Below are 12,391 nucleotides of genomic sequence, written 5' to 3' on the forward strand. Positions count from 1 at the left end.
TCAGTGGATACATTTTAAAATTTCAATTATCATATCATGTCCATCTCGTACCATTAGATGTTACTGTAGGCCCCTTTAAACAACAAGCATCGTTATCGTCAAACTTTATTGAGAGACGGAGTAAAATATTACTCTTTAAGTGGTTGAATCACGTGAAATGCTTGCAAACAGTACGGTACCATAGTATAGATAGCTCAAACACATGTTAAATGTGCTTGGAGTTTTCCTGCTGTGCAGAAGGCTGTCTGGTCTACCACACTTACTGTCGCGGTTACAATCCAATCCCTCTTGCGTCCTCCATGTCCTGTTATTTGTGAAAATTGTGTTCATTATGTTAGTAATTTGACAAGTTGGTCTTCTCCTGCGTTTCCCCTTGAAGATTGATGGAGCGGTTTCGGTGAACACATAGCTGGAATCTTGAATTCTAAAGGTGAAAGAATGTTTTGGATGGAGTTATATAATTTTTGTTTTGTTTGTTTCAGGCTTGGCCCATGTGACCTCCAGGACCCTGTGTGGGTCAAGATGAGTGCAGCAGTCACTGGAGGGGTCAACAAGAAACGAAAAAAAACTGATACAAAACCGCAAGCCCAAATGTAAGTTTTTGGTCATATCACTTATAGCCTATATGGTAACGCAGGTATAAATATTGTCTGCCATGTGATGTGTGTTGCCTTTGTTAAAACAATGTGGTATACTGCACTGTCTGTCGTGCTCATTGGTTCCCATGTGTCGGTCCTGGAATATTGACCCATGTCAGGATATCTTGTCACGAAGGAAATACGTGGATGAAAATGTAAGTCTGCCATATTAAAGTACATATTGCTTTCACTTCGTCATGATTTCTCTTCATCATACGAGGTCTAGCGATAAATAGGCCTATGTGAAATAGAAGAGATCGCCTAGTCACAGACAAGATTTTTTTTATTTTAAAATTTGCTTTATATCTCACCGGCGCAGATAGGTCTTATGGCGACGATGGGATAGGAAAGGACTAGGAGAGGGAAGGAAGTGGCCGTGGCCTAAATTAAGGTACAGCTCCAGCATTTGCCTGGTCGTCCCGGTGTTAGAATGGTAAACTACCGAGAAGCATGTTTAGGGCTGCCGACAGTGGGGTTCGAACCCACTATCTCCCGAATCCAGCACAGCCAACTCGTTCGGTACAGACAAGAGGTTTATATTCACATTGTGAATTTGTAGTTCTTTGTGAAAGATTAATAATAATTTTGCAACCCACTACGTACTTCAACGGAATTCTTTGTCCTCATTCAGTTCAGAAAGAAGCTTCATCTATTAGCTCCGCGGATGAAGAAGCTAGTTCATGAAGTAAGCAATTGCAACTGGACTGGATACGAAGTACTTTCAAATTGGAGTCGGTCTTCGGATTCGGGATCGGATGTATCAGTTTTGAATATACGGTATTTTGGGAAGTCACATATGTTCACTGTTTGAAAAATCAAACTCCATGGTACAATAGCTCCAAACGACCTTGGCCTACCAAGCGACCACTGCTCAGCCCGATTGCATGCAGATTACGAGGTGTCGTGTAGTCAGCTCGATGGTCCTCTCGACCGTTATTCTTGGCTTTCTAGACCGGGACACTGTCCCATAGTTCTTCAGTTGTAATCACATAGGCTGAGTGGACCTCGAACCAGCCCTCAGATCCAGGCAGAAATCCCATACCTGGTCGGAAATCGAACCCGGGGCCTCCGGGTAAGAGGCAGGCACGCTACCCCTACACCGCGGGACTGGCATGTTCACTATTTACCTCACTCTTATTTCCAGATTTTCTGTAATTATATGAAGGAAGCGGTCGATCGATTACGTTTCAAAACACATTCATATCTTCAGTAACTGAGGTGGAATTTTCGTTGGTAACACGGTTTGACTCTCCCAAGGTAAAGGGTTCGCTGAATCAGCTACAGCTAACGAGCGTTAGGTTGTTGTCACTTGCACCACGTACTAACTGCTTCTTGTCGAGCAACTAACCTCGAGAATGCGTGTGTTGCAATATAGCAGACACAAATAATGGTTCATTTAGAACGGTGCTTTATTTAATCTGTAGCAATATAAAAAGGACTTCACCGAAAATATTTAAAGCTTGAAACAAAAGTAATTCTTATTTTAAGTTTTCTTTTAATAACTTCATCGACAAGTAGGACTTCGTTAGTCTTGGAGAAGGAAGTATCTCTACAGGTAGCTATTTTAAGAGCTGCAAGCTTTCGGTTCTGTGTAATCTGTTACCTTTTATAGCATTGTGAACTTTCTTCATATGCTGGCCTCTAGAAAATGTAGCAAAGTTAGGTGATTCATGTAGGCCTACCTACTATGTCGACCGGCGTTTCACGAATATTATTTCACCTTCTTATATTAATTATTTATATAGAATAATCTAATGTCTGTTCAGCCACATCGAGTGATCAGCACATCTTCGTTTAGTCTCTAATCACCGGGCGGAAGAATGTGCGAATGAGGAACTTAAAACAGGGTTTCAGTTGAAGTGATCATCCTCCTATTTTGCTTATGGTGGTGATAAGCCCATATCCGTTTCTGACGAGGTATGTTTGCTGTGCGCTATTTCACATAGTATGGCCTAGAATACATTTATTACTTTCGCAAGTAAGTGGAAGTAATGCCAGTCTGCTTGGGGCCCGTGGTAGCCGATCTACGCCTTCCAGTTTGAATCCCTTGGGAGGTCACGCCTTGTAGTGGCCTCTTACGACAGGCATGTGAATGATTTTTAGGGGTTTATAATGATAATTCCCATTTAAGTTGACAGATGTGACAGGTGGTTCCAAGTCGAGCCACCTAATTTTGGCCGGGGTTCTTTGAAGATAAAATGAACTTGAAACTGCTATATAGGTTGACTAGATTTTCCTAGACGTTAAACCTTCTTGTATTCTGTTGGTGGAGTCCCAGATGCGACCGTGCCACTAGCGACCGCATAATCTGTAACCGTGCCGGATGCGACCGGCGTTGACAAGCAAATTGTCATTTGATAAGTTGTGTCTTCACCCAAGATAAGGTAAGCTAAACGAAGTGCAATGCAATTTCAATAAGTCCTATAAGCAGCTACTGCCCCTACTTTACATAACACTTCTGGGGAAACTCGTTTTACAACACGAAACATGGTGATGCGTTTACGTCTTTTCCCACCGGGCGAGTTGGCCATGTGGTTAGAGGCGCGCAGCCCTGAGCTTACATTTGGGAGATAGTGGGTTCGAATCCCACTGTCGGCAGCCCTGAAGATGGCTTTCCGTGGTTTCCCATTTTCACACCAGGCAAATGCTGGGGCTGTACTTTAATTAAGACCAGGGCCGCCTCCTTCCAATTCCTAGCCCTTTCCTATCCCATCGTTGCCTTAAGACCTGTCTGTGTCGGTGCGACGTAATGCCACTAGCAATAAAAAGATCCTAATTCTCTGAAATTATTTACGACTTAGGCCTATTAACTTATCGTGTCCTATTGGTACCAGGAGTATCCGAGGACGTGTTCGGCTTGCCTGGTGCAGGTATTTCGACCTGACTCCCTTGGGCGGCCTGCGCGTCTGGATGTGGGATTATGATAATGAAGTAGGGAGAGATGAAACCCGGTTTCGGCACGTAGTCTACTCCTCTTGAATAATACCAAGGGGTCTGCTCAATACTGTACGTCGCCATCTGACGGCCGAATCACCATCAGCAGCATCATATCCCCTCACTCCATTTGAACATTGCGAAAAGGTTTGGATTTGAATCTCGGCTTTTGGCATGCAATCTAGTGATTAGAAACTGTCTACCACCAACTTTCCTACCCTGCCGACCAACATTCTGATCGTGAATTTTTTTTCATCCAGGCTAAGTGGCTCAGACGGCTCAGACGGTTGGTCTTCTTGGTCTTCCGATTCCAACTTGCCAGGTTCGATCCTGGCTCAGTCCGGTGGTATTTGAACGTGCTCAAATACGTCAGCTTTGTGTCGGTGGATTTACTGGCACGTAAAATAAGACCTGCGGGACTACATTCCGGCACCCCGGCGTCTCCTTAAACCATAAAAGTAGTTACTAGGACGTGAAGCCAGCAACATTATGATATTTTTCTTTCGACCAACGGCACTCGAACCTGCTAACCACGGTGCCAGGCCGTTATTTTAGAAAAGACCAAGTTAGCTACTTATAAGCAATCTGCCACTTGGTGACAGCCCTTTATGCAGATCAGTTGTAAGTGATTGATGGGTCGCATGCGGCACGATGCTTTTCCGCTCGGTCGCTATTGGCACGATAATGGCCGGGTCGCATCTGGCACGTAATCATTCTGTTCTGAACACCTAGATCATCAGTTAGCTCCGCTGATGGTTCCCTTGGCGTAGTGGGGCTTTTCTTGAGTAAGGTGGCAAGATTATCCAGAAGCTGTCTGTCAGCGTCCGAGGAGATAAGGTAACGCCTGCAAATGTGTGGAAGCGCTGCGAAGAGTAAATGAGACACACGATGTTGGTTTGCGTTATCCAGTCAGTGCGACCAGCATATTTTCGGTGACTAAGACTATGAGAGAAAATAATTAGTTCATTGTTCGAAGCATTTTCCTGCACTATAAACCTGTAGATGTCTTGATCTTTCTTTGCTTACGAGCGCCAGTTTTGATTTACACATGCATACTAGGGCTTACATAGACTGTTTTAACTACGTTTGATTTGCCAAGATTCAGTAGTATTAGCTCTGCTCTTCTATATGGTGCCTCGGGACTGTAATGGAGATTTATGGTATTTTCTTTCTGAAGTCCTGACTGTTTTCTTCTTCCTGGGAGTGGGCACTTTAGCCCAGTTTTACGACGGTTACCTTCCCTGTCGGGAGGGATATGTTCACTATTGCTCCCGAGCTACACGAATAAACCAAAGATAAAATCCTCTTTAAGCTCGCATATTTTCGTAGACGGAAAATGATTTGAGGCCATTTCGTCAGAAAGGTGCCATATTGAGATTTTTCGGGGATTTTCTTCGATCTTTACTGAAAATTGCTGGAAAAGTTAACTTGCGGTGGTACGTCCGACAAATAAAAGAAAGTCGTTTTTACCCTCTCTGAACTTCCACTTCTTCTTTTGGATCCAATTCTCTTACCGAACGGAGGCTATCTTATTGAGAATGAATGAGATTAGGGGCAGAGTTCTTTCTAAAGTGGTCGGATGAGCCTGTGGGGTATACGAACAATAATCTCATTGCGACCTATCTGGAACGTACTTTAAATGCAGGATTTTTCTATTTAATGAGAATAATGGTTTATTCTATTTTGCTGTTCATTCCCTACTGACATACGCATTTGAGCTTTATCGGCTTTATTTGTAAACCGAGAAATCTTATTTTTGCTTACTGCATAGTCTTCCATTCTTACACTGGTTATTCTGGTGTGGGCCGTCGTAATTACCGTATATAAGGTGTATTACTTGTATAACCAGTCATCGTTGAGAAATTCTTCGCTCTTCAAACAATAGCGTAATCTGAATTCTATCACTTTGATTTTTACCCGTAATAGATGACATTCCTTGTTTGTATTATCTCTCCAACAGTGTCATTTCCGGAAATGTTCCTGTAGAGCGCTGTAGATGTCCTCCAACCGTCCAGTGTGCAAAATGTCGTCACACATTCCTCTTGCCTGCGGAGTAAGCATTTAAACGGGAGTACGTCATCGTGCCTGTAGGTCTGTGTTCTCCTGCTTTATTTGATGTACAATATTATGAGAGTTTGTTTGAGGAAACACTTTTGGTGCGGCATATTTACAGATCTGTGTTAGGTCTCTGAATTCGTCTATGTCCATTCTGCCACAATCTGCGTGATATCAAATTAAGTTGGGTTTCGCTGAATGTTACAGTTGGTAACACAGTTCAGCATATCATCCTAATGGAATGAATAAGAATGACAAGACTTCTGGAGATGCACCCTCTGGTGCAGCGAACCCAGGACCTGCTGGCCGGGTTGTGGAGAGTCAACACCAACATTACGTTTCTGCGGCTCCCAAGCCACATGAGACCGGGCGAGTTGGCCGTCCGGTTAGGGGCGCGCAGCTGTGAGCTCGCACCCGCGAGATATTGGGTTCGAATCCTACTTTCGGCAGCCTTGAAAATGGTTTTCCGTGGTTTCCCATTTTCACACCAGGCAAATGCTGGGGCTGTACCTTAATTAAGGCCACGGCCGCTTCCTCCACATTCCTACGTCATTCCTCTCCCGTCGTCGCCATAAGACCTGTCTGTGTCGGTGCGACGTAAAGCAAAATTAAAAAAAAGCCACATGAGTGTAGCAAGAAACGAGTTAGTTGATAAGGCTGCCAAGTCGCCGGTTACACTGCCTCCGTTGCCTTATAGGGTTCCTGCTAGTGACATTCGTTCTCAGCTGAGACCTCCTCGGGAGTTGCGTGTAAGCTGAGAAAGATTTGAGGAACTACGAAGGTGTGGAAGATTTCCCTTATATCTTCTTCTCTGCTATTTACTGAATGGAGAAGGACCCCTGGTGTGTCATGCGGCGGTCATCTGACCGTAGGGCGTGGACCTGGGCGATCTGCGCCATAGTCTGAAACTTCCGAGCACCACCTCCCTCACTCCACGAGGTAACTAGCCGTCTTGTAGCCCTTGTCATCCGTTTTATGAGGGATAGTGGCGTCCTCTATTCTGTTTCAGAGTTAAGTTTCTATTTGTTTTGAATTTTTATCTTATTGTTAGCTGCGTTTTTATTCTCTTGACTATGTGTTAGTCTCTTAGTATAATTTAATGGTTTTTTAAACTTTTAATTTGAATGAAATACATGGTTTCACTTTTAAGGCAATGCATTTTGTTAGGCTACATTTAAATCTATTTTTAAATCATTTTATAAGAAAATAAGGCATTGCGAATTAGATCCACTGAGTATTTTAAAATTCGTAATCATTCTCACCTTCATTTTTAAATCCTAGGCAGTGGGTGAATTTTAATTATTACATTTCGTACCATTAGGAGCCGATGACCTAGACGTTAGGACCCTTTAAACAACAAGCATAAGCATCATCAAGGCTTTTCGAACAGCATCAAAGACCGTCGAAATTTAATGCGATGGGAGGTTTATTCTTGGCTTTAAATTGAGATTTTTTGAACTGTTGTGAAGTTTATGGATTTCAGGTGTGGATATCGCGTTCTCTTTGGGTTTGATAATGCCAGAGATGTATTCTTTATGACAAGAACTGCGCTGATTCTAGTTGCCAAAGTTTGTGTTCCTCGTCTCGTGCTGTGTTCTTTCTCCGGACCCCAAGATTGCGGGTACTAAGTCCATGTCGTAGGATACAATTCGTCTGCCATCTGGTAGAGTAAAGCGGAACGTTGAAATTGACGTGCAGGCCTATAGAACTCGTCACGCAAATATCGCCGCCCTATACTCATCACTTCTGCCAACTTAATCGAGACATAACCATCAACAAACTGATCTCAATGTAAGAATTAATAATGGAGATTCCCTTACTCAAGTAAATGATAATAAAGGGTCAGTCGGTTTTCAAGCTCAGTCTCACCCTCACGCAATTGAATGTTATATATTTCTGCCTTGATTTTGATATACAATCCTATTGTTCGTTGTTTGCCTGGTGTAAATAATTCAGCTCTCTTCTGGAAATTTGCTATTATTTGTCGGACTGAAGAGAAACCATGCTGTAATAATGCACACAAGCAAGGGCTAAGTCTGCAAACCGTCTTGACTAGACAAAGTTAGGTTAAGTTAGGTTGACAACGAAATTTCCTTCTGTTTGAACTGAAGTGATCTTTGTGCAAGAGGTGACGTTGCTTTCCTTTTTGGAGGAGTTCTTGCAGGTTTTTCTTGTTAACTCTGTACGCAAGTATTGGACGAAATAAGACCGTAATTAATAAAATGTTGCGGTCGTCATTTTACCCAACTATTATTCGAACATGCCGCCTGGTATTACCCAAACAGATGTACAACAATCCCACAGAGAAAGAAAATATGCTTTAATTATACCGCAAATGTAACAGTAGTGATTTTAACAGTACGGCAGTGGCCATTCGTAATTCTCGCAAACGTTCCATTTTATCGGCTAGTAAACTGTATGATTAGCGACAAACTGGGGAGAAAGACTAGTGTATGTCTCAAGCGGAAGCCATTTGATTTAGCGTCTTATTATTATTATTATTATTATTATTATTATTATTATTATTATTATTATTATTATTATTATTGCATGGATGTGAACACTAATGGTTAATACATTCCTACTGTCGTTAACAATAGTGCAGAAATGTTGTTGACTTTTATTTCCATCTCGAAACTACGTCATGTTCTGGAGGTGCGCGTACTACATTGTATTACCTGATTTAAAAAACCAAACCCAAACCCCATGGCACTACAGCCCTTGAAGGGACTTGGACTACCAAGCGACCGCTGCTCAGCCTGAAGGCCTGCAGATTGTGAGGTGTCGTGTGGTCAGCACGACCAATCCTCTCTGTCGTTATTCTTGTCCTTCGAGACCGGGGCCGCTATCTCACCGTGAGATAGCTCCTCAATTCTAATCACGCAGACTGAGTGGACCTCGAACCAGCCCTCATGTCCAGGTAAAAATCTCTGACCTGGCCGGGAATCGAACCCGGGGTCTCCGGGTAAGAGGCAAGCACGCTACCCCTACACAACGGGGCCGGCATTACCTGATTTAACATTTATCAATTTTGAGAGAAGCCAAAAGAAACGAGATAATGGCAGCAGTCGAAACATTTGAGAGATACTGCATCAGGGCCTCGTGGTCCCAGATAACGGGTCTACATATTTCTTTGTCCCGCTTTCTCTCCACTGGAGAACACACAATATACACTGACTGACAGAGCAAATGCAACACCAAGAAGGAGTGGTTCGAAAGGGATGAAAGTTGGGGAAAAAACAGAGACGGGACGGACGAATAATTGATGTTTATTTCAAACCGATATGCAGTTTACACAATGCGCACGGCATCGACTCAGTAGGATGTAGGACCACCGCGAGCGGCGATGCACGCAGAAACACGTCGAGGTACAGAGTCAATAAGAGTGCGGATGGTGTCCTGAGGGATGGTTCTCCATTCTCTGTCAACCATTTGCCACAGTTGGTCGTCCGTACGAGGCTGGGGCAGAGTTTGCAAACGGCGTCCAATGAGATCCCACCCGTGTTCGATTGGTGAGAGATCCGGAGAGTACGCTGGCCACGGAAGCATCTGTACACCTCGTAGAGCCTGTTGGGAGATGCGAGCAGTGTGTGGGCGGGCATTATCCTGCTGAAACAGAGCATTGGGCAGCCCCTGAAGGTACGGGAGTGCCACCGGCCGCAGCACATGCTGCACGTAGCGGTGGGCATTTAACGTACCTTGAATACGCACTAGAGGTGACGTGGAATCATACGCAATAGCGCCCCAAACCATGATGCCGCGTTGTCTAGCGGTAGGGCGCTCCACAGTTACTGCCGGATTTGACCTTTTTCCACGCCGACGCCACACTCGTCTGCGGTGACTATCACTGACAGAACAGAAGCGTGACTCATCGGAGAACACGACGTTCCGCCATTCCCTCATCCAAGTCGCTCTAGCCCGGCACCATGCCAGGCGTGCACGTCTATGCTGTGGAGTCAATGGTAGTCTTCTGAGCGGACGCCGGGAGTGCAGGCCTCCTTCAACCAATCGACGGGAAATTGTTCTGGTCGATATTGGAACAGCCAGGGTGTCTTGCACATGCTGAAGAATGGCGGTTGACGTGGCGTGCGGGGCTGCCACCGCTTGGCGGCGGATGCGCCGATCCTCGCGTGCTGACGTCACTCGGGCAGCGCCTGGACCCCTCGCACGTGCCACATGTCCCTGCGCCAACCATCTTCGCTACAGGCGCTGCACCGTGGACACATCCCTATTGGTATCGGCTGCGATTTGACGAAGCGACCAACCTGCCCTTCTCAGCCCGATCACCATACCCCTCGTAAAGTCGTCTGTCTGCTGGAAATGCCTCCGTTGACGGCGGCCTGGCATTCTTAGCTATACACGTGTCCTGTGGCACACGACAACACGTTCTACAATGACTGTCGGCTGAGAAATCACGGTACGAAGTGGGCCATTCGCCAACGCCGTGTCCCATTTATCGTTCGCTACGTGCGCAGCTCAGCGGCGCATTTCACATCATGAACATACCTCAGTGACGTCAGTCTGCCCTGCAATTGGCATAAAGTTCTGACCACTCCTTCTTGGTGTTGCATTTGCTCTGTCAGTCAGTGTATTATTTTATTTGTAGGTGAGCATAGTGGTGGTGTGAGCAGGTAGAGGCAGAGCTACTTCATCAGTCTCAGAGTCATCTTTGTGGCCGACTTGGGCATCGTCTGTCTGGACATTCTGCCATGTTTGATACATTCTATTTGCAGGTGGGTTCGAATCCCACATCCGGGAACACTTGCACCGAGCGACTTTGGCGAGGTCACAGTGGAGCAGTGTAAATACCACTGGAATGCTCTGTTTAAAGGAGAGGAGCCATCTGATAATTTTATTACAAATGACAGATCTTTCTATCGTGGCAATGGCCCACGAATTCTTATATCGGATCTTCCCAATTTACATTAATTAGGATAGCAATTAACAAACAGCAACATAGACTTTTTTTTTTTTTTTTTTTGCTACGGGCTTTACGTCGCACCGACACAGATAGGTCTTATGGCCATAGACATTTTTACCTATCCTTCAATTTGACAGTTCCATAGCCGAAAACATTTTCCCATTGTCTTGAACCCCAGTAAAATCATCCCCGCCCCTCAACATTTACTCTTGTGCAAGTGTCATGATCTTTATCATCCATATCTCGAATTTTCCATGGCAGTAAATAACCATTCCGTGAGAGATGACACTTAAGTCCCAATGCATATTTTTTTTTTTTGCTAGGGGCTTTACGTCGCACCGACACAGATAGGTCTTACGGCGACGATGGGATAGGAAAGGCCTAGGAGTTGGAAGGAAGCGGCCGTGGCCTTAATTAAGGTACAGCCCCAGCATTTGCCTGGTGTGAAAATGGGAAACCACGGAAAACCATTTTCAGGGCTGCCGATAGTGGGATTCGAACCGACTGTCTCCCGGATGCAAGCTCACAGCCGCGCGCCTCTACGCGCACGGCCAACTCGCCCGGTCAATGCATGTTTTGTATTCCTGGTCACATGTACCCAGCAGACCTGCTTAGACTGAGTGAATTGACACCGTGTACCTGTAAACTTCTGTTTGGTAGATATTGGGTTCGAGCACCACAGTCGGCTGGTTTTCAATGGTTTCCCAATTTCATATCGGGCAAGTGCCAAGGCTACGACTGTCACCAAAAACCTCTTGTTAGTATAACATTAAACCTCTCGTAGTGCGTGGTGCCTCCCCGAAGCTTTGAACATGTTAAAGACGTACGTCCTACGCCGTTTGCCATGAGATAAGGCACAGTGGCTACTTGTTGGTGCTACCGTGACTTCTCCTCTGGTTCGAAAATTTCGTATCCTCTTTCCAAACCATTGAATTCATGGGACCGGGTGTGGAAACCCTGTGTTGTACGTTTACGCTCTACTCAATAGTCTATGCCGGAAATTTTGTATCAAAGTTCCTTTACGTGCCAGTAAATCTAGAGACACGAGGCTGTCTGTTAATTCAGTCTACCGGATGGCTCAGTCCTCAGACAGCGGTTGCAAAGAAAGCGCAAGGTGTACAAGACATGAAGAGGAGCGAGGTAGTTTGCTCAGCACCACCCGTACGATGTGGCTGAGATTTGTGCCATCAAGAAATAACGATTGACAATTGTGCAACTTCAAATACCGCTGGACTGAGTTGAGTTCGAAACCACTCAAAGCCACTCAGAGACCGGAACTTTGTGTTGTCTTTCAGTATTAATACAGTCTCCGACGAATAGTGAGGCAGTAAGCTGAGATCGAAAAGCTTACATTTGTTGCTAATGATGGTAGGGGTTTGATAATTACAAGGAAACTGAACTATAGTGTTATGAGTTATTGAATTACTTTGAAAGGGCATTTTTGTTCACTATTATTTTATTTTTTCCAATTTATTTCCATGTATTTACTACCTGTTCTACCTCGTATGTTCAGTTATATAAAATATTAAAAGAACTATTACACTAAGGTAAAGTGTTAGGTTTGACAAACTGTTATTTTAGGGGAGAAGGAATGTGAGGGCTATGCAGTGGGTTGTGCTTTGATACATTTTAATAAGTGAAATTTTAAATGGAAGAGCTAAGGTGTGTACTGACTACCGTGTGCATGGTACTTGATGAACTTGCTGAGCTGGCAAACTCTTGCTTTGTCGACACAACTCCAGTCCATTCTGCTTGCCAGAGTGTCAGTGGCTCAGTTAGTGGTTAGCTTAACACACACCTACAATGAAGTAAGTCAAATCTGCTTACAAACTGTTGATAAATC

General features: G+C 44.6%; 1 protein-coding gene across 6 annotated transcripts in view; it reads left to right on the forward strand.

Moving 5' to 3' along the window:
• Positions 1-12,391, forward strand: part of tai (taiman) — a 433,432-nt gene that overhangs the window by 276,979 nt on the left and 144,062 nt on the right. For 5 of the 6 annotated variants that reach the window (XM_067145001.2, XM_067145000.2, XM_067145002.2 and 2 more), the window contains exon 2: positions 483-593. In XM_067145001.2, coding sequence (XP_067001102.2) covers positions 483-593 — 111 coding nt within the window. Of the gene's footprint in view, positions 1-482; positions 594-12,318; positions 12,357-12,391 lie in introns of those variants that run through there. The other variant, XM_067145004.2, reaches the window with a different exon arrangement.

This window comes from Anabrus simplex, chromosome 4, assembly GCF_040414725.1.
Source record: "Anabrus simplex isolate iqAnaSimp1 chromosome 4, ASM4041472v1, whole genome shotgun sequence".
Lineage (NCBI taxonomy): Eukaryota > Metazoa > Arthropoda > Insecta > Orthoptera > Tettigoniidae > Anabrus > Anabrus simplex.